This window comes from Stenella coeruleoalba, assembly GCF_951394435.1.
Source record: "Stenella coeruleoalba genome assembly, chromosome: 8".
Classification (NCBI taxonomy): Eukaryota; Metazoa; Chordata; class Mammalia; order Artiodactyla; family Delphinidae; genus Stenella; species Stenella coeruleoalba.
Window position 1 is genome coordinate 50,415,116 of NC_137154.1, and position 24,437 is coordinate 50,439,552.

The 24,437-nt window shown below is 58.6% G+C and overlaps 1 protein-coding gene across 7 annotated transcripts in view; it reads right to left on the reverse strand.

The window, feature by feature from the left end:
- Positions 1 to 618: 618 nt before the first annotated feature.
- The window catches only part of ARAP1 (ArfGAP with RhoGAP domain, ankyrin repeat and PH domain 1), a 41,051-nt gene continuing 17,232 nt past the window's right edge, over positions 619 to 24,437 (reverse strand). For 2 of the 7 annotated variants that reach the window (XM_079929193.1, XM_079929192.1), the window contains exons 9-32: positions 23,109 to 23,308; positions 21,193 to 21,278; positions 19,775 to 19,957; positions 18,513 to 18,687; positions 17,177 to 17,311; positions 15,339 to 15,474; positions 14,956 to 15,058; positions 13,888 to 14,083; positions 13,561 to 13,612; positions 13,291 to 13,454; positions 12,922 to 13,134; positions 12,471 to 12,576; positions 11,919 to 12,066; positions 11,751 to 11,837; positions 11,595 to 11,663; positions 11,157 to 11,274; positions 9,329 to 9,442; positions 8,964 to 9,109; positions 8,191 to 8,223; positions 4,456 to 4,538; positions 3,618 to 3,668; positions 3,384 to 3,447; positions 1,830 to 1,979; positions 623 to 1,579 (exon numbers count right to left, since the gene is read on the reverse strand). In XM_079929193.1, coding sequence (XP_079785319.1) covers positions 1,562 to 1,579; positions 1,830 to 1,979; positions 3,384 to 3,447; positions 3,618 to 3,668; positions 4,456 to 4,538; positions 8,191 to 8,223; positions 8,964 to 9,109; positions 9,329 to 9,442; positions 11,157 to 11,274; positions 11,595 to 11,663; positions 11,751 to 11,837; positions 11,919 to 12,066; positions 12,471 to 12,576; positions 12,922 to 13,134; positions 13,291 to 13,454; positions 13,561 to 13,612; positions 13,888 to 14,083; positions 14,956 to 15,058; positions 15,339 to 15,474; positions 17,177 to 17,311; positions 18,513 to 18,687; positions 19,775 to 19,957; positions 21,193 to 21,278; positions 23,109 to 23,308 — 2,830 coding nt within the window. In that variant the 3' untranslated portion in view covers positions 623 to 1,561. Of the gene's footprint in view, positions 1,580 to 1,829; positions 1,980 to 3,383; positions 3,448 to 3,617; positions 3,669 to 4,455; positions 4,539 to 8,190; positions 8,224 to 8,963; positions 9,110 to 9,328; positions 9,443 to 11,156; positions 11,275 to 11,594; positions 11,664 to 11,750; positions 11,838 to 11,918; positions 12,067 to 12,470; positions 12,577 to 12,921; positions 13,135 to 13,290; positions 13,455 to 13,560; positions 13,613 to 13,887; positions 14,084 to 14,955; positions 15,059 to 15,338; positions 15,475 to 17,176; positions 17,312 to 18,512; positions 18,688 to 18,946; positions 18,959 to 19,774; positions 19,958 to 21,192; positions 21,279 to 23,108; positions 23,309 to 24,437 lie in introns of those variants that run through there. The other 5 variants (XM_079929198.1, XM_079929194.1, XM_079929196.1 and 2 more) reach the window with 5 other exon arrangements.

Sequence of the window (24,437 nt, forward strand, 5' to 3'; positions counted from 1 at the left end):
CAGGGAAGAATTCCAGCCCCTGAGCACTTGAACAAGGGTCTTCTCCTGGCTGCAGGTGGAATGGTCAGCCTGGCCTGGAGCAGCCCACCTAGGGCAAGACAAAAGTGGGAGACTCGGAGTGGGGAGGGGCTTAGTCCCAGCCTGTGAAGCCGGCCAGAGAACCCATTCCAGTGTGGCATCTACCTCCCCTTCCCGAGAGACAGGAACAAGGAACCTGGAGTCCAGGCCACCAAGACCCCCACCGGCATCCAGGCCTCCCCACTGAACTGGATCAGTGAGAAGTCAGGGGCTGCCCAGCTTGCCCAGCTCCAGCGGCTGAGGCTGAGGCTGGGAGGCCAGCCTGTCTGCCCGCTGGGCCCCTGGAGAGAGGCTGGGAATGAGGCTCTAGGCAGAGGCGGAATGTGGTATCTGGCACCTTCCCAGGGAGTCCCCAATTCGTCTCTGAACAGCTCCTTATCGCCCCCCCACTTGCCAGGGCCTTGTCTTCTTGGAGGTGGCCAGTGAGGGCAGCTTCCTGGTCCAAGGCAGGGCACCTCTGAAGGGGTGTGCACAGGAGCCAAGGGTAACCTGAGGACCTTCTTCCTAATTTAATAAAGGTCCTGTCACTCCCTCCGTGACCTTGTGTCTCTAGAAGGGCTAATGACGAGCTACCCTGAGTCACTCACATACCACACAACCAGCCCCTGGCTCAGAATCAGACTACAGCAGGGAGAGGGACTCAATCTAGCTGGGGTCTGTCCTGGTCAGAGTCAGGACCCACAATCCCCACGCCATCTGTACAGGAGTACAGTGAGGACAGCTTGGAGCCAGCCTGGGGCTCTGTCTGGGGCAGGGGGAGAGTATCTGGACAGCTGAGGGCCTGGAGACAGCAGGGTCAGGTCCCCGGCTTCAGGGTCCAAGGCACTCACCTCTGGAGTGCCTGTCCTCCTGTCCCCTCTTACCCTGGGACACCTGAAACCCCCAACCAATCATAGACCTCAGCACCAGGGGATAAAATATACAGATATATTTATATTATCAAAAGGTCCCCAAAGTGGGGAAGGGGCACCGGGCAGCCTAGGCCCTCCCAGTAAGCCCAGACCAGAAGGGGGGCTAAAGTCCCCCAAGTCCAGTTCTCAGCCCTGTATACATTTACCCAAGAGCTCCCTCCCCACCCCAGCTGAGTGTTCCTTTAGAGCTGTTCTGGAGTCTGTGGCAAAGGGGTGGGCTCCCTTCCAGCGGGGGCCCCAGGGCCTTGAGCCTCTGAAAGGATGGCAGTCCGCCAGAGTGCCTCACTGATGCCCATCTCTCCAACCCCTTAAACTCAGGGTGTGTGACCCAGCGGGGGAGCAGGCCAGGCCAGGAGGGCTGAGCACCTGGACAGAGCAGGTAAGGGATTCCTCCTCAGGCAGACCCTGCTGCCTGCCCCCCACGTCCTGGCCAGGGAACCCCAGGCTGCAGTCAGGATGAGGGGTCTGGGGGTGCGGCTTCCTCATGTGCCCCCTGCTGGCTCACACCAGGCACGCAGGGCATGAGGGTGTCTGCCCACGAAGGCTTCACGGTGGCAGAGTCCCACCTGCGATCAGACGTTTCGGAGGAGCTGTGGGAAGGCACAGAAGTCCAGATTTCATGAGCACGTTGTGAAGACTCACAGGGAGCAGGGGCCAGGGGCCAGCAGAGAGGGGTCTCCCGGGAACCAGGTGAACCAAAGGGGCCTGTCAGGACTCCCAATGAGGACGGAGGGACAGGGCCGGAGGGCACTCAGAGAGGAGAAGCAGAGTGAGTCAGGTGGAAGGCAGGCTCCAGCCAGGTTCCCAGCCGCCTGCCCACAGGAATGGAGAGCCACTCACAGAAAGGGGGTCCGCAGTAAAGGCAGCCACGCTCCGGCGCATCTCATTCTCACTGCCGCGCAGGGGGATCAGCGAAACACTGCCCAGCCGGACCTCAGGCACCGCCCGGGACACGCGTGAGGGCTCTGAGGGCCACACCAGGCCGTCGTGCTGGGCAGCAGGGGAGAGGAGGGGTGTTGGGGTCTGGGCTCGGTTTGCTGGCCTAGACACTCAACTCCGGATCCACCCACCCTTCCAAGAAATGCCTCCAGCTATGATCTGAGGTGAAACCCTCAGCTTTGATCTGAGCAGATATGAGAAGCAGCTGTTAGGAGAACATGACTGTATCCCCGGCAAAGCCCAGCCAATTACATTACTCAACAACCCTCATTTCCAGGTCCACAAACAAACCGCTTCAAGAACGCAGTGCCAAGAAAACAGTTCTAGAGGAACATGTCTGCTTCCTTTCACCAGGAACCAAGGAAACTCTAGAATCTGCTCTGTTTCCCTTTTGACTTTTGACTACCAGGAAGCTCAGGGCTAAAAGAGCTCAGCCCAAGCCCTGGTACAGTTTTGTCTCCCTTCTCCCCAAACAATTCTGAGCTCTCATTTTAAAAACCTGTTTTGGGATTTCCTCGGTGGTCCAGTGGTTAAGAGTCCGTGCTCCCACTGCCTGGGGCACGGGTTCGATCCCTGGTTGGGGAACTAAGATCCCAACCAGGGAAACTAAGATCCCGCATGCCGCACGGCCAAAAGACAAACAAACAAACACCTATTTTATGTCCAACCCACCCCTCTAGCCCTGCTCTGGCTTCGAGTCCTCCCCAGCCTGTTCCCACCTGGCCCACTGCAGCAACTACCTCACTGGCCTCCTCACTTCCAGGCTCGGCCCTTCAGCCCATCCTCCCCTGCACACCGCACCCAGAATGGACCCTCAAACTCAGACTCAACCCTGCGCACCACTCTTGCTTAAAACTCTCCCTTCAAACTGCCGACTAGGTCAAGTTCAGCTTCCTTGGCATGGCCTTCAAGACTGAGATTTTACTCCCAACTTCGTTTCCAGTGCCAACTTCTAGCGTGCCTGGCTTCTCCCTTTACACCCTGTCGGCAATCCTGCTACGCCTGTGTGCAAACTGTTCCCTTTGCCTCGAAGCCGCCCCACCCCCGCCTTTGCTTGGTGAACGCTCCCTCATCCCCAAAGATTCAGCTTCCACGATACCCCCTCCCTGCTGCCTTCCTCACCTCACCCAACACCTCCACGAGGTAGGATCCCTGGCTTCCCTCTGTCACCACAGCACTGGGCTCTAACAGGCTCCTTCTGGGTCTGTTTTCCTTTCTACGTGGGGAGTGAGTGCCCGAGGGAAGGGGTCTGCACCCTCTGTCTCTAGCATGCCTGGCTCAGAGCTGGACCAGAGCAGGTACCAGGAAGGGTTTACGTGAGAATGAACGAACAAGTGGATTAAAGGCAACTCAACATCCTGAAGCAATCGGTGGCCTGAACAGTGAAGAAGCACTCATACCCCTTCTCTGTAATGGAGGCTTCCCGGGACCCACCCCACACCCCGCGCCTGGTACCTGCATGAAGAGGAAAGTGGCGAACCACTCCCGGAGCTCCATCTGCGTCTCACAGCACAGGTACCTGCAGGGTGGGGCACAGGTCTGGATGCCGCCAGGGCCTGGCTGAGCAGGGATACCCTACCGTGTTCCCCCGCCCAGGGTCTCGGGGGCAGGGCCCAGATCTGGACAGTGAGGGGACCCAACCAAGGGGGTCATGCTACCATCTCTCCTCGGCATGGGGCCCTCACTCACCACTGCTGCTTCTCGTGTTTCTCCGTCTCGTGCACCACCGTGAAGCCCCAGCTGCAGAGAAGGGGCAGGTGGGGTCACTTGACAGCCCAGAGAGGCCTCATAGCCCCAGTGAGAGCCTAGGACAGAGCCCAGAAGCCTGGGCCAGGGCTGGGGGCAGAGTTCAAGTCCTTCTGTGGGCACAGCACATCCCGGCCGCTGCCTCTTCCTCTCACAGCCCTGCCAGCCTCCCAGGGCCTTGGCTCCCCCACCCCCCAGCCCTACCCCCCAGAGAGAAGCAGGCACAGCCAGCGGGTAAAAGGTGAATGCCAGAAACCCCAGCCTAGTGACTGCAGTTAATAACAGTGATAGTGGCTATGCATCACTTTTCAACTGTTAAAGCATACCACCATATCAATTATGCTTCAACTAAAAAAAGAAGAAGGAAAAAACCCCACACAACCACCCTTTGGAACAGGCGTGCCATTATTTTCCCCATTCCTCAGATGTGGGAAGTGAGGCACAGAAAGGTCCCAGAGCTAGTCAGTGACTAACTGGATTTCAATCCAGGCCAATGGTTCTTAAACATGAGCAAGCATCAGAGTCCCCTAGGTGGCTTGTGACAGCACAGACTGCTGGCCTCAGCCCCAGAATCCGTGATTCAGCACGTCTGGGGTGGTACCCAAGAATTCGGGTTTCTAATGTGTTTCCAGGTGATGCTGATGCTGCTGGTCTGGGAGACCACACCCTCAGAACTATGAGCCAGTCCCTGTCAAGTTCACAGCCCTCAGCTGTGCCTCCCCCATCAGTTCTGAGCCCCGCAGGCCCTAGTCGTGGACCCACCTCCCCCGCCCCAGCTCACCAGGTGGGTGGCCGGAGTTTCTTCTTCACTCCCAGGTAGATTTTGAGACTCCTGACGGGCCACTCCTTCTCAGGCCGGTGACTCTGGGTGGCAGAGGAAGAAGGAGTAGGAACTTCAGTCAGTCAGGGTGCGCACTGGGGCAGATCTCCCAACTGGGTGCCTCCCTCCCCCCTCTCCCCAGCCTCTCTACCTCCCAGCCCAGGAGCCCTCCTCCAGCAAGCCTTCCTGACAAAGCCCTCCCTGCTCACAATCTAGCTCAACAGAGCCCCCAGGCCCCTCTCCCTGCCCCAGCATCAGACAGTCAACCCTTGTCCCCGAGGTAGCTGGATGTCCGCAGCAGTTGATCCCCAGTCCCTCCCTGCAGCCCTGCAAACTGAGAACTGATCTGTGTCAATATCATAGGCTGATCCAGGCTGTCTGCAGAGGGACAAGTCTGCACGTTGCACATCACCCTTTGGCACCAAACTGAGCGAGTGTACAGGAGCTGAGAGCCTCGGCTGTCTGTGTGTCTCAGGTTATTTATTCTTCACCCTTCCCTGCCCCATGGAGCCTCCAGGGTTGACTGTGTGAACAGAAGGCTTGTGAGGTGAGCAGTTACTGGCTCTTTGGCTCCACAAAGTGAAGGCTAATGACTCGAGCTGAAGCAGAACGGCCGTTCCGTAGACCACGGGAAGAACTTCCCAGTGGTCTAGGCCAGGAAGCGACAGACCAATGTACTGGGGAGGGGCACCAGATCACTGACATGCTCATCTCTGGTCCCCACCTCTGCATATGGGTCCGGGCTCGGAAGGAGCAGGCTGGCTCAGAGGCAGGGGGATGGGAGCATTGACCTCCAGGGAAGCAGCGGGTTGGAGGTCAAGCGAATGAGCCTTCCTCCTGCTCTGGGAGCCACTTGCTTGAAACCCTGCCCCCACCAGGCACCCCTGGTGCCAACAGGGACACCAGGGTGGATGGCAGGGGAGGGGGAGTCACTTACAACCAAAACTGGGGGTCACAGATTGAGCCACCTCTACTGTTCCCCACCATTGCTCCCAGCCACCCCCAGGCATGGCTCCTCAGCAGGAACAAAAAGAGGGGACTAGGGGATGACTAGGGGATGGCCAGGGAGATGGAGAATTTCGGGAATTGGTGGACTTCCCTGTGAGGTCACAATAGGATGGGCTGCCTAGGGAATCAGTGGAGACTTCGGTGCTATCACAGGGGGTGTAGTTTAAGAAGGGCTTATTAGGAACCTTCACCCTGCTTTCACCCCCAGTCCTCCTAACGACCAAGCCCCTGAAGGGGGAGCCCCACATCTCCTGCACATACATAGCAGGACAATGGCTATGTGCCCAAGAGGGCCAGAACAAGGTGAGCCACGGGCACAGATGATCAGGGCTGCAGGCAGGGAGGAAACAGGGCAGAGATAAGGAGAGCAGGCTGCCGATACGGGAGAAACAACGTCTAGGGAGAATACAAGAAAGAAGAGGCCTGCATGCAAGCAGGGAAGACACAAGGCTGAGAGCACTGAAGAAATCAGACTGCAGTTGGAAGAAACCAGGCAGCAGGAATGGAAAGACTGAGACAGAGGCCGTAAAAGTTAGGCGCAGGCATGCAACATTCAGCTCTGAGCATGACAGGAGAAAGGATGTGGGGGAAACTGAGCTGCAGGTACAGAAGGAATCAGGCTGAGGGAATGAAAAGCAGACAGTGGGCTTGGAAGAAGTCGGGCTGTGGGTGTGAGGGGAAGAGAACTAAAAGCAAGGAGTAAAGTGACTCCGGAGTGGGCGGAGCCAGCCCAGGCGTGTGACAGGAACAGTGGTTGCAGTGGGGGCGTGGAGAGGATTAAGGGAATGGAGGCGGTCAGGCCAGGCTGTGGCTCCTTCAGAACCAGAAAAAAACCACCCTCAGGCCGCTACTTCCTCAGGTACTGGTGCGTGTGGCGTGTACGTGGCAGGCTTATGATGTGAGCATGGCCAAGACAAGAAGGTTGAGGGGGACTCTGGGGGGCAGGGGGAGCGTCAGTCAATGTAATCTTCGTTTCTGATCAAACAGCTCATGTTGCCAGCATCTCCGAGGTATAAGGTCACTGGCAGGGAATGAAGTTCACTCCTTGATGCTCAAAGACCTCTGCTGGAACCAAGATCTTTCTAGAATGTGCTTTTCCCAGGGGCCTCAGGGTCTTTAACAATGGGAGACTCCAGGAGGAGGCTTGGGTGTTCACATAGCCTGAATTGCCAGGGACTGTCCCAATTTCAAATCTTCTGTCCTGTTGCCCCATAAACTAGCAAATACCAGAATCACCAACACCTCAGTAGCCAAAACACACCTTCCCAGGGCTCCTGTGAGACCAGGTGCCGGCTGCCACTGGGGAGAGCACCATCTAGCCCTGAGCTGACCAGCCCTTGCTATGAGGTCTTGGTTCCTATATTTCAAGGAATAAAAAGCTGAAGCTTTGAGGCTAACAAATCTGGGTTCGAGTCCCAAGCTACCACCTTGAGATGGCCTTGGGCAAGTCACCTGAAGCCTGCTTTCTCACCTGTGAAAAAGGGACAATACCCCTCCACACAGGACAGTAGTGAGATTACACGTCCCAGTATGTGAAAGGCTGGGCACCAAGCCTGGTTCGATAAACATTAGATCTGCTTCTTTCTAGCTCTCCTGCCTCCTCTCCTCTGTGTCAAGGGACCAGCAGCTGCTTTTCCAGGTGCCTCAGCCATTCTCCCTCCTCCCTGCCCACACTGACGGTCTGGTTCTATTCCAAGGGGCTAAGCACCTCTAGAGGGAGAGGGCCAGGGAAATAGCATCTAGAACCAAGGGGAACTGACCGGAGGGGTGGATGGGCCCAGAAGCAAGGATGTGATCACAGAGGGAGGCAAAGGAGAGAAGAAGAGGCGTTCCCCACAAGGGTCAGCAGGAGCCCAGGCTGCATTAATAGAGGTGTAACGTGCAGAGAGAGGGAGGTGAGGGTCCTGCTCTATCTGCTGGGCTCCCACGGCAGCCAGGCCTGTCCAGATGTCCTCAGGAGACGCAAGGGGCAGAAAGGGCAGGAGACACTGGTAGGAGCTCAGGCTGGACCCCTGGCCTTAGAAACCCGTTTCTGTTGCCTGTCTCTGCAGAGCATCTATACTCTGTGGCACCCAAGGCACAGCTGGGATCCACAGGGGTGTCATGGGAGGCAGATCTCAGCTGAACCTGAACAGTGATACTCAGTATGATACTATCATTCTAGGGACAGAGCAGCACCAAGGGAGGAGAGGATGAACTCCCCTCTCCCAGGGTGTGCAAACAAAGGCTGGCAACCAGCTAGGGAGGCCACTACAGCTGGGGGATACACCACAGGCCTCTGTAGTCCTGCTCTTGCGTTTTAAGATGAGGGCAGTAGCGAGCACATTCTAATAGCCCTGGAACTCTCTCCAGGGCTGGGAAGAGGGTGGTTCCAGGGGTGACAGGAGGTGAAGATCAGAGCTCTAATCCAAACCTAGGGGCTTCCATTAACTGGCTCCACAGCCTCCACCCTGAAGCTTTTGGAAAAGTCTAGAGCATCGCACTGACGGGGGCCCTTATCTTGGGAGAAGCACTCTGGGATAGGGTTGGGATGAAGAGAAAGAGCCTAGGCCACAAGCCCTAGGGTGGAGGCCGGGAAACCATGCCTGGAGACGGCCAGGAGCTCTGGCTGGGTCCCCACGCTCCCACTAGGCTCACTTGGCCCCCAGGAGGTGTAAGGCAGCCGGCAGTTGACCCGCAGCTACTCACGGTCTCAGGGGCCCCGCTCCACGGCCTCTGGCTCTGTTTGATAGAGGATCAGGGTTACGGAAGAAGGAGGCCCAGGTCCAGAGCTAGGACAGTGTGTGTAGTGGTGCATGGCGGGATGTGGCTTGTATGCTGGGGCAGCGGGGGCAGTGCTAGGACGGAGATGGCGTCTGGTCTGGGAGGACGCCCGGCGTGTGGACAGCATGGGCGTGCATGGAGTGGGCCGGGATGGGGTATGGCCTATGAAGCAACAAGGCATGCACAGGCCACAACCTGGGGCTGTCACCACGTAGCATGTTCTTGTGGGTGCCATGACCTGGCACAGGTGAGCAGCCCAAGCCTGATGTGATGGCATCCAGGTACCAGGGCCTAGGAGGGCTCCAGGGCAAAGCCATGTGATCACCGAGGGCCACAGCAGGAGGGTCTCTGAGAATCCACAGCTCCCCACAACTGCTGTGCCACCCCGAGACCCCGTGATGGGGACGCTCCCACTGTTAGGCCCAGGGGGACATCTGTGCTCGGGTGTCTGAGCACACCGGGGCGCCGGTGCCCTCCTCGGGGCAGGACCCAGAAGGATCACGTACCCGGGCGCTGGTGCCCTCCTCGGGGCAGGACCCAGCAGGATCACGTACCCGGGCGCTGGTGCCCTCCTCGGGGCAGGACCCAGCAGGATCACGTACCCGGGCGCTGGTGCCCTCCTCGGGGCAGGACCCAGCAGGATCACGTACCCGGACGCTGGTGCCCTCCTCGGGGCAGGACCCAGCAGGATCACGTACCCGGACCTCCTTGTAGAGCCGCAGGCAGCTGCTGTTGAGGATGAAGTAGCGATCGTGGAAGCCCCCTGAGGGCAGGCCCAGGCCCAGGAGGCTGCGGTCCTCTCGGAACTTCATCATGCCGTGCTTGGTTTCACCCACATGGCTGGCTGGGGGAGGAGTGGAGTGGGCACAGGGTTGCACCAACGCCCCGCCCATAGACACAGACACCCAGGGCAGGGTCCATCCTGCCCCAGCCTCCGAAGAGGCCTGCCCGCCTGGCGCCCTCTGCCTGGGCTGTTCCTGATCACGCCCCAGCTCTGGATGGAGGGACCTGCCACCAGGCTGCCCGACCCTGTAGGCACCACCCATCCAGGGACACCACCTACCTAGGTACAGCAGCATGGCCTCCATGGACTGGTGCTTCTTCACCACCAGGTAGCTGTCCATGCCCAGCCCATGCAGGATGGGCAGCACCTTCTCCGCAAAGTGCAGGGGGCGCTCTGGGGAGAGGGCACACCGTCACCAGGGCCACTTGGCCTACAGCACTGAGGGCTGGCCCATGTACACACATCACCTACGTGCCCAAGGGCACTGTCTACTCCCTCTGCCTCCTGGCGCCACACCGCTGCCCTGACCACCTCCCACACCCAACACATGTGGCTGGGACCAAACCTGCTCCAACCCAACATGTCCAAAACCAAGCCGGTGATCTTCCCTGTGTGTCCTCATCAGGGAAACCGGCACCACCCCCCAGGCCACCCAGGTCAGAAGCAAACCCTCCTCCCTCTCAGCTTCCATGTGTCAAATCTCTCTGCTTCTGTCCATCTCCTTGCAGCCACCCTGGCCCATGATCCCATCTTCTTGGACCAGTACTGTGGCCTCTGAAGCAGTCTCTGCTGTGTGCTCTCATGCCCTCTCCCCACATCTCTCTACCCAGCAGTAAGGAGCAATCTTTTCAAGCTCCCAACCACTCACCCTTCAATGGACTTGCATTGTTGTCAGGCCCTGAGGGCGGCCTCCGCCTTTATCTCCAGCCCCATCCCGGGCCACAACCTCTCACTGTCCTTATCTTAAGCTCCTTAAAAGAATAGTGTCCCCAGCCACCACAGGGCGTTTGCCCATGCTGTTCCCACTGCCTCGAAGTACTTTCCCCTCTTCTTCACCACGGAACCCCTACTCTGCCTTAACCTCCTAACCCAGGGACTCCAAAGCCAAAGACCCTGTTATACGCTCTGGTGACGGACTTCCCTGGTGGCGCAGTGGTTGAGAATCCGCCTGCCAATGCAGGAGACACGGGTTTGATCCCTGGTCTAGGAAGATCCCACATGCCACGGAGCAACTGAGCGCGTGCACCACAACCACTGAGCCTGCACTCCAGCGCCCGCAAGCCACAACTACTGAGCCTGCACTCTACAGCCCGTGCTCTGCAAGAAAGAGAAGCCACCGCAATGAGGAGCCCGCGCACCGCAAAGAACAGTAGCCCCCGCTCACCGCCCGCCACAACTAGAGAAAGCCCGCGTGCAGCAACGAAGACCCAATGCAGCAAAAATAAATAAATGAATAATAAAAATTTAAAAACAGCTCTGGTGGCATTGTGGCCCTTTCCTTCACAGCAGTTAACACGGCTGTAGTTGTGCGTTTACCGGTGTGATCATGGGACTAGTGTCTCTATTCCATACCAGACTACCCCCAAGAGGGTAGGGACTGTGTTTCTGGCTTCCCTGCCCAGTGCCTGGCACTCAACAAATAACGGTAAAACAAATGAACAGATACGCCCTCATCCTCCACTGCCACTGAGACCATCCTTCACCCTAAAATGCCTTTATCACTCCCCTTCACCTTCCCCTTGGCGCCTTCACAACAGCCCACCCCACTCCTTCGGCATGCTCATCACCACCCACGACCCCCTCACCACCAACGCTGCCACTCACAATCCCATTATCAAATTCAGCATCTCCACCCTTGCAAGCAGCACCATTCTCGCCGACACCTGAGAAAGCGCCAGAGCCGACACCATCTACCCCTTCACGGTCCCTTCCATCAGCCACGTCACCTGAACCCCTGCCAGCACATCACCACCATCACTGAGATCACAGCGTGACAGCAACATCCATCATCTAAAACCCCCTTCACCACCACTGTCAGCACACTGTGGGGTAGAGGAGGACAGACTGGGGCCACCCCGTTTCCTGCACCAATCCTGTGGTCACCCACCTGCCTCCTCCCTCTCGTTGACCTCGAAGCAGGTCCAATAGTCCTTCTCCCTGATGCCCACATTCCTGCGATCCAAGATCTCCAGGGTGAGCTCCTCAGCTGTCATGGATGCTGGGATCTGTGGGGACCCAGCAGGAGGAGGAGATCAGCCTACCCCATCCCCAGCCCCTGCTCTGCCACAACCCTGCTGTGTGATCCAGGGGCCGAGCCCACCCCTCTCAGGGTCCTCTGGAGTCCTGGGATGCAGGGGGGTGTCTGAGTGGTCCTGATGAGCTGGGTGGGGAAAAGGGAAAGAGACAGGCCCTGGCACTAGCCAGATACAGGTCCCAAACCAGGGCTCCCCTCAGCATGGAAGCTGTGCTCCCCTGGTCATCTGAGCCTGCACCCAGCCCAGCCTGACTCTCCCGGCCCCTTAACTTCTAGGTCCCTGGCCCTCACCTTGACATGTTGCTCTGTCTCCGCCTTCTTTTCCTCCAGGTACACAGTGCAGATGAAGTCGCCGGCGTGCTGTGGGGAGACAGGGCTCAGCTGGAGGCCTGGGGAGCAGGTGCAGGTGGCTGGCCTGAGCCCCCCACCCCAGGCCCTGCCCTTCACCTGAGTCCCACTAGCAGTGCCAGCCACACGCATCTTCACAATGGCAGTGATCTCCTCCCGCTGCTTCCTCAGCTCCTCCTCGTCCACCTGGGAAAGGGAGAGGGACAGATGGTCACTGCCGCCCAGGGCTGAGTTCTGCCTTCCACTGCCCACTGGCTGGGGACGCACACTAAACACCATCACATAGTGGCTGATGAGGTCTTCCACCACGCGGCCGGCCTTGTAGTCCTGCCCATCTGTCTGGAAGAGCGTGGGCCCAAACACAATGGCCAGGTTGTGCGTGTTCATCTGGTTCGTGTCTGAGAAGCACTGGACACTGGACAGGGAAGGATGGAAGCCTTGAGGAGTCAGCCCAGGACTTCCCCACCTCACCTGCCCAATTCCTGACAAGCCCATGCATGGCCCCTGGAGACAGGCCAGGGGAGGTCCCAGTCAGAGAGGACAATAGTTAAGGAGACAAGGGGACAGTCTTTCTGGCCATATCTTGGGTCCTGGGGAGAAGCAGGGCTGGGAAACTGAGAGATCTGTCCACCAGCTGAAACCGCCTCTATTCTCCCACCCTGCAGGAAGTAAGCTGGGAGACAAAGTGTCCAAGACCAGAGCACATCATAAGGCAACATTCAGTTCCCAGGCCCACTTGGTTCCCGGGGAGAACAGGCAGCCAAATTGGGAATAAAAGAGTCTTTTCTACCCCAGCCCCCAGGTAGCACCGCTTCTCACCAGTACAAGTGGCTGATAAGGGCCTTCACCGTGGCCCGGTTGACTGGGGGCAGACGCACCAGTAGCTCTCGGTACCTGGAGACCTTCTCCTCTTCATCCTCAATCTCTGGGTGGGGGAAGATGGATCGGGTCAGGAACCCTCTTGTAACCACCTCCCCTGTCCCACCCCTCTGGCTGCCCTGCCTCTCATCCTAGGTGACACCACTCCCTGGCCCCCTCTAAGTCAAATCAGGCCAGCCATGCAGCAAAGATAAAGAATTCTCCAAGGGACCCTGGCTCTGTATAGAGTGACAATAGGAATAAGAAGAAAGGAGGGAGAAGGACTGGAGCCCACCACTGGGGCATGCCTAGTCCAAGTGCATGACGGGGAGGGGAGGGAAAACTGAGATCAGAGTGTACAAGTCAGCAGCACTGGCCTGGTCTCAGGCTGGGCACGGGCTGCAGGGCCCACCTGAGGCCTCCAGCCAGGCTAGGCGCTGGACTCTAGTGAACAGCCCATCGGGCAGATCTCGCAGGAAGCGCTTGAGCGCCGAGGAGACGTCGTCCACGTGCTGCTCGCCCTCCTTGAGGCGCACAGAGCGAGCGTCCAGCCGCAGGCTCTCCAGCAGCCGCTGTGTCTTTGATGTCTGCCCACACTTGCGGTAGATGCCCTCCGACGTCAGGCCTGGAGAGGGGTGGGGCTGAGCTGGGGGCGGAGCCAAACGTGAGGGGCCAGGAGCATTGGTCAAGGGGAGGGCCTCACGGCCGGGAAGGCGAGGCTTGGCCTCTGGGGCAGGAGGGTGGGGAGGGGCGGGGCCTGTGCCATGGGGGCGGGGCTCACCGCACTGGGTGATGTAGTCCACACAGCGGTACACAATCACCGGGATATCCGAGTCTCCAAGCTGCTGCTCCGACAGCGTGTCCCCTGAGCTGGCCGCTGCTTTCTGGATGGCCCCCAGCCAGCCCGTGAAGTCCAGCCGCCGCTCCCCCTGGATGTACAGCGTCCTGGGCCGGGGAGTCAGTCACTTGGGGACCTACCCCTGCCCCACCCCTCCCAGGCCTGTCAGACTTTCCAGGCTTCTCAGAGCCCCTCAGGGAGGCCAGAGCTCACCTCCGTCGCTCCACCAGCACCAGCACCTGGTTCTCGCTGTCCCCTTGGACGGCTGTGGAGGGATGGGTTGAGGTGAGGCCCAGGCCTTGTTCATGGTCCCCAGCCTGCTCCCTGCTGAGGCTCTCTGCGTCCACACACCCCTGGGACACACCCACCAACCCCTGGGGTGGCTGAGATGCACCCCAAGGCCAGGAGAGGACATGAGAGGGCAGGCTGGCTCCTTCTGGCCAGGCTAGGGTACAGTTCAAACTTCTGGGGAGGGGCTGGGGCCTGGGAGCCCAGGATAGGGTGCCCCGGAGATTGGGGCCCAGGCCCAGGTGCACGCACAAAGCTCCTGTAGTTTCCGAAGCTGCAGCGGCTCCTCGCAGGGCCCCTCTGGGAAGACAGCATGGAGCTCGGAGCCGAGGAGGGCAAACCAGCCCTCCTGGGCCCGCTGTAGGCTCAGGCCAGCTTTGTAGGGTAGGCGCCCAAGCCTCTCAAAATCCCGGGCCAGCAGATCCTCAGCCGGGGGAGGCACGAACGCCTGGTGGGGAGGCCAGAGAAAGGGGAGAGGGCCAGGGAGGCTGCATCAGCCAACAGCACTGCCCGCCCTGGATACCCCAGCCCTTTGGCTTGTGGGCATGTACTTGTTTTCCACCCAGCTGTCTCCTCTCTCTCCCCCAGGGCAGAACCCGGCACAGTGAACTAAGTTGGGTATCATGTCCCACTTCATACTCACTCAGATATGCCCTCCTCTGGAACACCTTCCCAGACACCATTAGGGATGTCCCTTCTCTGGGGCCCCACGGCACCAAGGCATTCTTGCCCTCTGTTGTAGCACCAATTACAGTTTTTGCTGTTTGGACCCCATCTGTCTCCCCTACCAGCATGGAAGCCACTGAGGAGCTGGGATCAAGATGGGTTCACCTGGATCCCCGGGGCTCTGAGGACTGACTGTCAGGAGGCTCACAGATGACTGGTCGATGAACAAGAGGATGAGAGTCACAGGCCCTCACGGCACAGGAGAGCCAGAGGGCACCTGATTCTAGTCCCCAGGGCAGAGCTCTCCTCTGCAGCCTTCCTGCCTCCTTCCTCCAGGACAAGGCGCTCCCCCTGGAGGCAGCACTGTCCATCCTAGGATGGCTCTGCCTGTCATTCATTATTAAACATATATTGAGCACCTAGGGAGTGCAAGGCCCACGGCCCTCCTTCCACATAGTTGAGATAGGTCTCCTGACCTCCCCCACCACCAGGGAGCTGCAGATCACATCAGGGCCTTGGCTCTGTGTCTGCTGCCCTCCATCCAGCCCCTGATCCATGCGGTGGGAAAGCTGGGATACAGGGGGGATTGGCCAGGAGGTCCTACCCTGGGCCCTGACAGACTCCTCCCACACCCGCCTGCTCACCCAGGCCCACCTTAGCAATGCACTTGACCCACTCACGAGCCAGCTCTGCGCTCTCCAGCCCAAACAGGTACAGCCGCTCTCCTTCTGTGTACACCTCAAAGGTGTGCTCAAAACTGTAGATACACAGGCCAGGATTCAGGCCCACTCCACCCAACACTGCCCCCTCACCCACCACACTGCCCTGGTGACTACCCTTCCCCTGGCCCCCTATGAGGTGGGAGAAAAGCCTTAGGCTAGGGCCTCGGGAAACCCGGTTTAGCCCCTGCACAGCCCCAGCTTGCTGTCCGACCCTGGGGAGGCCCTGCCCCTCTCTGGGCCTGTTTCCCTGTCTCCCCAATGGAGGTTTGGACTTTACATCAATAACAGTCTGTGATTCTGCCCAGGGGTGCTCACCCATGGGTGTTGGGAGTGGGCACTGCCAGACACACAATCTCGCTGGCCCGAATCTCCCCGTTGGGGGTCACTGCCCGCTCATTCTCATAGTAGCTCAGGACCCCGTCGCTAAGCACACACCAGCGTCGGCTGAATTCTGGGGAGAAGTTGGGCAGGGGAACCATGAGGGAGCCCTTCACCCTCACCTGAACACTACCTCTGCATCCTCCCTGGGCCTCCACTCCCACCTGACCCATGTCCTCTCCATTCTAACTCACAAGCTTCCCCCAAATCCATCCTCCTCCCTGTAGCTCCACCAACCCAGCCCAGCCCACACCTCTCCCCCGGACCTGCCAGGTCTGCCCCTGCCCACCTCCCCGGCCACCTCTCTGACCACTCCTGCACACACACCCCACACTCCCTGCTTTTGCTCACCCTGTTCCCTTCACTCACACCCTCTATCTTTCAAGGCCAGCCCAAATGCCATAGGAAGCCTTTCATACCATAACCCCCTGTGCCCCACCCTCCTTTGCCAGCAGTGCCCATTGTTCTATACTCTGCTTCCTCCTATAGTGACTCTGAGGAGACTGACAAGATCCCATAAAGGAACAGAAATGGGAATCTGGACCAGGAAAGTAGGAGAAAGAACAGATTGTCAAGGCCATGCAGGCTCGTATAGTTCACAGCATTGAGTGTTGGCTCAGAGCTTCCTGGCACCCAGAGTGAAAAAAGGATGACCCAGGCAGTTATATAAATGACATTATCAGGCAGAGGAAGGTAGACTAGGGGCAGCGCCCCAGGGGCAGTGAGGTGGTGAGTAACACAGAGTTCCAAAGAAATCTCTTTGGGAGTTGGAGGGCTTCATCTGGGGGTGCTGAGGGATGCGGTGAGCAACGGCCTCAACGATGCTCACACAGCAGATACTGTCTGTCATCCTGGCTACGAGGACATGACATTTGCCCTCTGAAGGCAGTGTGTCCCAGAGCCTGCCTCCCAGCCTGGGCTCCCTCCAGGAGCACCAGCCCTGCCTCAGTCACTCCTCATCCTGCAGACACCTGCAAGGGCCCACTGTGTGCTAGACACTGTGCTAGGTGCTGGGGGCTGCAGCGCTGGCCAAGAGAAGTTTATACTCCAGGAGGGCACAGAGAATCAATAAACAGACCCATGAATAATGTCAGGTAAGTAGTGCGAAAGTAGGGCTTGCTATTTTGGATTAAGCGGTGGGGAATGAAGTCTTCGAGGAGTGACATTTAAACAGAGACCTGTTTGAAGTGAGAGACTAACCATGCAGATATTTAGGGAAAAGCATTTTGGGCAGAGGGAACAGCAAGTACAAAGGGTCTGGTGAGCATGAATGTTATGTTTGAGAAACAGCAAGGAGGCCAGTAAAGCTGGAGCAGAGTGAGCGAGGGAAGAGGAGTCAGAGAGGTAATGGGGTGGGGCGGCTGAGTGCAGGTCCTTGCGGGACGTGGTAGTAAGGACCGTGGATTTTACTCAGAGTTGGGAGCAAATGGAAGGCTGAGGTGATAGATGGACAGACCTTTAAGCTTAGTCCTCAAACTTCCTAGCATCCACGTGCTCCAAATACCAGATGCCCAAAACAGGGCCCACACCTAATAGGTACTCAATAAAGTCTTCTTTGTTTTAAAGGAAACGCTGGCAGTGACTTGCTCTGCAGTGCCATGCTCTACTCCCACCCCGATCAGCCCATTTATTAAGCACCAACTGTGTACCCGAGACTACACCCAGAGTGCACTTGGTGCCCTCATGGATCCCCCAGCCTGGCCAGCTCTGGCTTCTCTGGCCCAGCCACCATGCCAGGATGCCATGGCCAGGGCGGGCTCTGGCCCGGCACCCACCTTCCCGGGCCCGGCGGTCCTGTAGCAGCTTCCCGGCGGAAGCGGTCTTGTAGAGGAAGCCGCTGTGGCTCACAGTTGGCAGGACAACTGAGTAGTGCTTTTCCGGGGGCCTCACTGAATCCAGCCGAGGTACCTCTTTTGGGAAGGGGGGGAAAGAGTGGCTGGTCATGCTCACCATCCAAGGGTGTCCCCCTCGCCCCCACCTGGGCTGGGTATTTAAGCTGGCACTCAAGTCACCCGCCCCTCCTTCCCCAGCACCGTTCCCTGACTAGCACTCCTGGGCTCCTACTGCCACATTCAGGATTCTGCCTAAGCCATTCTCCACCTTTCCCCACTTGTGAGAATTCCATCCCACTCACAAGGCCCGGCTGCAGTACCTCTCCTTCCAGGGAGCTCCCCTGAATCCCCAGCCCAGCTCTTCCTGTTGCAGGCACAGGACCAGTACACTACAGTGGGGGGGGGGGCGGCCCTCGAGCAAACTCACCAACAATAAGGGAGCGTGTCTCAGACACTGCAAAGCCTAAGGAAGCAGCCTGGCTCCAGCCCTGCTCCCAGCAGTCCCAAAGCCCAAGCCAGCTGGGTGGTCTCCTGTGCCTTCCCCGGACACCTGGGCTCTCTCCAGCCCGGCGCACCCCACCCACCCATGGCCCTGAGCCCAGAGTCCTGGCCGCAGATCTCCACCCTCAGTCCTAGGATGTGGCCCCAGAGGCTAGCGCTGGGCCATGACCAGCGGCGCTCACCCCCACCACCCCCTCCTCAGCTACCCCGAGAGCGGGAGCCAAACGGGACCCAACCCGTCTGCAACAGAGCCCCACCCAGACAGAACGGCGGACAGGGCTGCTGTGGTGAGTCCCCCGCACACAGAGAAATGCAGCACCTCCCCCCGACAGCAGCGCAGACACGCTCTGCACATGCACAAACTCCAACGCCCTCGACACTCCCAGGGGCAAGGAAGCAGAGCACAGCAACTCAGAGACACACGGACACCGGCACACGGATGCCACCCCGAGGTCCCACACTTGGGTCAGGGAGGAACCCACAAATACACAAAGAGATGCAGAGACGGAGACACAAAGGGAGACGCAAACAAACACGCGTGTGAAGGGGAAGCAGAGGCACAGATGCACACTGACGTGCAAACCCGAAACGCCACACACACTCTTGCACCAGGGCCCCTGGAGGAGCTGTAATTAGAGCTCAAGTGGTACGTAAATCAAAGCTCACAGGACAATACCCAGCCCCTAGCACCCAATAACTGGCATGCCCTCCAAAGGGCCAGACCCTGGCAGCAGGGAGGCCCCATCCCTTGAGGAGGATGGTCCCACCAGCCACTCACCTGTGGTCCGGTTGTTTCGAAGGAATTCCATCTGCAGTGTCTGTCCCGCCTGCTCAGCGAGAGCCAGGGGCGTGGGGACTTCAGGGTCCCCCGAGAAGCAGTTGACCCCAGCCCCGCAGCCCAGGAGCGCCTGGGTCTCAGCCAGGTCTGAGGTTGTGACTGCGGCACACAGGGCCTGGGAGGAGGGGAGAGGAGTGGGGAGGGTCAGCCTAAGCCAGAGTGAGGGGCAAGTGGGACAGGGGTCGTGCTGCGGTGGGGTCGGGGTGCGGGGTCGGGAAGAGGAAGGGGTCACCCAGGTTAGGGGTCCATCCTCAGGGTGAAAGAAAAGAAAGGGAGGAAGAAAGACAGGAGGAGGAAAAGAAAGGCCAAGCGGAGTGGGGGGGGGGCAGGGGCATCCCCACAGAGGCCAGGGGTCCTAGCAGTCCAGGCCTCACCCTGCTGACAGCCCCCTGGGACCCTGTCAGCCACCAGGCGTGTTCTCTAGAGGCTCTCAAGCTCCCTCTGCCTTGTGGAAGGCCAGAGGGGGGTGCTTTGTAGCTCATTCCTCCCACATTTGAATTCCTCACCGCCTGCCCATCCCTCCCAACCAATGGGAGCTGCCGCCCCTCCTGGCTGGCGGGCTAGACTGGGCTGGGCTGGGGGCTGGACGCCTGGGTTCCTGGGAGGTGGAGGCCTGGCTCCCACTGGGCTTCTAGCTGGACTGAGCCCGACTGGGTGGGGCTGCTTGGGGGAAGGGCTGAAGGTTGACCAGAAGTCACAAGCGGCATCCCTCTGCCTCGGAACAGGCAACCTCCCACTCAGGCCAAGCCAGACCAGGGACAGGGCTTGGCTCCCAGCCTGTCAGGGCCTGGGGCCCATGAGGGGCCTCATCTTGAGTGGGGTGTGGAAGGGGATGGGTTGGAGCAGCCAGCTGTTTTTCATGAGCCTGACAGGAAATAGCATCCCCACCAAGTTCACTCCTTTTGGCAGGATTCAGGAGCAGGACGGGGTGAGGAGACAGAGGAATCAGGAGCGGAGGGAGGCAGACAGATGCTGGGGACGTGGCCTTGGCCCAAGGGTCAGGCCTGGTTCCTCTCTGCTTTGTCCCAACTGTCCCTGTGGCTGGGCAGGGTCCTTCTGCCCTCTGGGCCTCCGTTTCCCTACAGGGCCACTCATCACTCTGAGCTAGTGGAAAAGATGGGCTGAAACAGAGAGAGCAATGTAGGGGGGGGGCATGAATAACGGGAGTGTTTTAAGAGGCCTCACAGGCCCAGTGCCCTGACCTTGTCCAGCTCCTCCTGGTTGCCAAAGAGCGGATGGTAGCGTCGGTACTTGCCCTCCCGGTATTTGGCCTCTAGGTGGCACCGCCGGGCACCAGGGCTGCTGCTGGGCTGCAGAGCCTCACTGGGCGGCACGTTGGCTGCCCAGAAGCGGTTCCCAGCAGCATTGCCCAGCTGTAAGAAGAGCTGCGGGTGTGGGCAAGAGGTTAGAAGGGAGCCTACAGCCAGGGGGCCACGCCCGGCAAAATGCTGGTTTTGAGGTTCTTAGGTGAGGGGCTGGAAGAGCCAGGCCACACGCCCACTTTTCCATCAGGGAAGCTGAGGGACAGCAGGGCCTGCTGGCAGCCATGGGTGCTCCCCCACCAACCCTGGGTCTGAGCCCAGTCCCCAGGACAAGAGGCAGGCAGTCTGACAGGCGGACGTCCCAGGCCTGGTGCCTGGCTGGGGGCCTTGCTACTTCCCCACCCAGTCCCACATCTGGAACTCTGCATTCCTGAGACTATCACAGCCGGGGGTGGGGTGTCGGGGGGTGGCGGCGAACCCTTCGGCCAACTGGGTGGACAGGGATTTTGGAAACATCTCCTGTCCCTGACATTCCTCTCTGGGCTCAGGGGAAAAGAGGTGAGGGCAGACTGTGCACAAGAGTCTGGCATTCGGGGGACTAGTTTATTCATTCTTTCATTCTGCCGGTCACTCATTCCACAGCCATTTCCTGGGCCTCCCACCTTGCCTGTTTGTCAGGGCCTGCGTGGGGTGCTGGGGTCAGAGCAGAGAACAAAGAGGAAACAGTCCCAGGCGCCACTGACTCACTCTGTGACTTTGGGCAAGTCATTTTCTCTCCCTGGGCCTCAACGTCCTCATCTGTAAACTGGGGGTTCTAACCCTAACTCACAGGGGATATGACGCCCAAATTACTCTGAAGTCTGCAGCTTGGCTGGGGCTGTCAGGAAGGCCATGTGTGGTCAGACCCTGGTCCAGCCTCCTGTTGCAGGTTCTCCCCTGTAACTACCACACATATCGGTACCTGGCAACCCCAAGTACACAGGCACAAATGTACACGTGTGAGCGTCCCCCAAATGGACATACTCACACCCACTGGTGCATGAGTAGAGATAAAATGAAGTAAATATTTTAGGTTTTGCAGGACACAGTCTCTGTGGCGTATTCCTCTTGGTGTTTTTTGTTGTTGTTGTTTGTTTGTTTTTTCAAGCAACCTTTTAAAATTGTAAAAACATTCTCAGCTCACTGGCCAGTTTGCTGACTTTGCCAAAAATCAGCTTTTCCAAAATCCCACCCCCTAGATGATCCCAAAGGTCTCTTCTAGCTCCAGGGTGCTGGGGTTGGTGAGATGGGGGAGATGGGGTTGGAAGACCCAGGCAGCAGCTGAGAGGGGCAGACCCCAAACATAGCTGGTTCCCCACCTCGATGAGTGTTTCCGTCCACACCTTCCTGTCCATCTTCAGGCTCCGCACCTTGGAGATACCAGCGCCCAGGCCACGGTGCTCCCCTGTAGACAGAGGGCCAGACACGGGGTCATCTGGGCTCTCTCCTTTACATGAGCACTCCCCCCCCCCGATCCCAGTGCCCATGGGGGCAGACAGGGAGAGGCCACCGGCAGGACCCAGAGGCTAGGCCTGCAGCTCCATCTCCCACACACTCCTGCCCAGGGCACCCCAAAATTGAGCCCTGTAATTGACACCTGGGTTCCTGCAGTAGTCCCCCAGCTGGTTCCCTACAGCCATGCTTGGCCCCCTGCAGGCCACTCTCCACACAACCCAGCCAGAGTGATCTCTTTAAAATGCAAACCTCTTACTTCAAACCCCTGCTTTAGACACTCTCTTAATTCTCCCCAGAATTAGATCAAAATTCCTCACCTGCTTCTTCTCATCTCATGCCTCTCCGCCTCCCCTTCCCCCCCCAACACTCAAATTCTCCTCCCTCTTCTAATCATCCATGCTCATTCCTACCTCAGGGCCTTTGCACTCACTGTTCTTTCTGCCTGGATTCTCTTCCCCCATTTCCCCAAGGTTAGCTCCCTCCTGACATTCAGATCTCAGCTGACCTGTCACCTCCTCGGAGAGGGCTTCTCGGCAAACATGTTCTCTACCTAGCACTTGTTACTGCCTGATACTTCTACTGGTTTGTGTATGTATTTTCTGCCTCTCCCCATCAGAATGTAAGCTGCCTGAGAGAAGGAATGTTGACTGCCTGCTTTAGGGTCTAGCCTCAGTGCCTGGAACAAAGCCTGGCACACAGTGAGCGCTTAATAAATCTCTGTGAAATGAAAGGGGAGGGGGGAGTTGGGCTTGGAAGGACGCAACCTTCCTCAGCTACAGATCCCACAAGGGACCCCTGGGAGCAGGGATTGGGCTGGGGGCACCGTGAGTGCCTGGCACTGCCTGGCTCTGGCTTAGGCCTCACCTCGCTCTGCAACCTCCTACAGAGCATCTCATCCACTCTGGACACCCTCACTCCTTCCATGAGCCGATGCCTCCCTAATCTGGTCTCCAATGGAGTCATTGCTTTCCACACCCATCCCTCATAGCCCAAGGCCTCCTAGACATTTGACCTAGATGTCCCACAGCAACTTCCCAGAACTGTTGCACCCCTGGGTCCCCACCTCCAGCCACCCAAGACTGTTCCCAGTGGGGCCGAATTCCCAGCACTCGGCACAGTGCCCAGCACAGACCCTCAATAAACGCTGGTTGAATAGATGGGTGTATGTGAGGCTCCACCCTCTTTCTCTCTCATCCTCCGCGTGTGATCTGGGACTCTTCCTCCATAGATCTAAACGCCTCTCAAACGCTCACTTTCTGGGACCAGGCTCCACCTCCTCTCTCTCGTGGATCTGGCAGCAGTCTCCTTGCTCGTCTCCAGTCTCACCAGCTCTGATGCAGCGTCCACCCGTCAGCCAGAGTCGGATGCACAAATCTGACCACGTCCCTCCCGCCCCTGCCTCCCAACCCCCTCTGGATAAAACACCAGCTCCTCCCTCTGCGTGCAAAGCCCTGCCAGACCTGGCCTACTTCCGCTCTTCTGATGTGACTAGACTCCAACAGGCCTGGGCTCAAATCCAGACTCACTTCCTTGCCAGGTGACCGTGAAGGAGCCATTTCCCCTCTCTGTGCCTCGGTGTCCCCACTCATGACGTGAGAAGCTGAATCCCTGCCATGCAGGTTAATCACGGTGCGAAAGGCTTGACACAGAGGTGCAACTTCATAAACGATGCTCTCTGATACTGCCTTCGCTCCAGCCCCACCAGCCAGACAGACCACCTGCCTTCTCAGCACCTCAGCCCTGTCCTGCCCTGGTCTGGCACCCCAACCCCCCCACACACCTGCACAGCGCTTGCAGATGACAACGCAGAGGTTGATGGAGGCCCAGTCAGGCTGGGCAGCTCCACAGTCAGCACAGAATCTGTTGGGGGCCATGGCCCAGATGCGCTCAGCCACCTCCCAGGTAGACAGGGCCTCGGCAATGGCTCTCTGCATGGCCTCCAGCCACTGCTCCTTCTCCAGCTCCGATTCGGCCAAGAAGCTGGGGACACAGGAGTGGGGTAGGGGACTGGCGGGAAAGGACTCAGAGGGATTTGCGGGCAGCATGAGGTGGCACAGCACGAAGGGGGGTGAATAATGCTTTGAGAGCTGACTGTCGGAAGAGGGAGGCGCCCAGGGTCTGTGGGGAGGGTGGGCGTGGACAAAGGCAAGGACACCCCAAACCTGAGAGACGTGTGAATGAGGGCTGGGGGCGGAGGGGCCAGAGGAGGCTCTGCCCTGCCCAGGGAGTGGAAAATGCTGCTGGGAGGAAATGGTGCCCGAGCTAAGCCTTGGCAGATGAGGAGGGCTCACCCAGGTGAAGAGGTAGAAAGGTGTCCTAGACAGAGGGAACAGCACGTGTGAAGTGACAGGAGGGCACACAGGGCATTCCAGGGCCTGCGGGCAGGATGGGGGTACTGGCAGAAAAGAAGCTGGGAGACAGAGAAGGCAAGCCTGTGCCATGCAGAGGAGGTCAGAGTGTACTCAGAGGACAGCAGTGAAGCCGTCGAGGGTTTCAGGGGGGTGAGGGACACAGAGATGTTTTCCCTCTCGCTCCTTCTTTTCCTGCTGCCACCAAGTCGCATGCGTGCATTCAAGATTCGGCTCCACCACTGCCATGGCCAAGGAGGGCGCTGCTGCTGGCGATGGAATGGACGCCAGCGCTGCTCTACGAGAGGTGCCGAGACCACCCTCGCCCACGAAGCCTGAATCTTCCGAGCTGCCAAGGCCTCAGCCAGGCGCTAAGCCCGTCTCTGCGTGCTTGCGTCCAACTGGGGAGCCCACGCACGCCAGGCTGGTGGAGGCCCTTGGAGCCGAACACCAAATCAACCTGATTAAGGTCCATGACAGTAAGGATCTAGGGGAATGCGCAGGGCTCTGGAGAGCTGACAGAGAAGGAAAACTCCAGAGAAAGTGGCTGGTTACAGTTGTGTGGTAGCTAAGGAGGATGGCAAAGAATCTCAGGCCGTAGACGTCAATCAAAGATCACTACGAATCTAAGAAATGAACAAATACAAACTTGGCTTTCAACAAAAAGGAAGAAAAAGGATCCTCTGACGGTCACAGATAGGCAGCCCAAGGGTGAAGAGGCAGGCGCCAGGCCAGAGGGCCCACAGGCCTAGGGCCTGCAG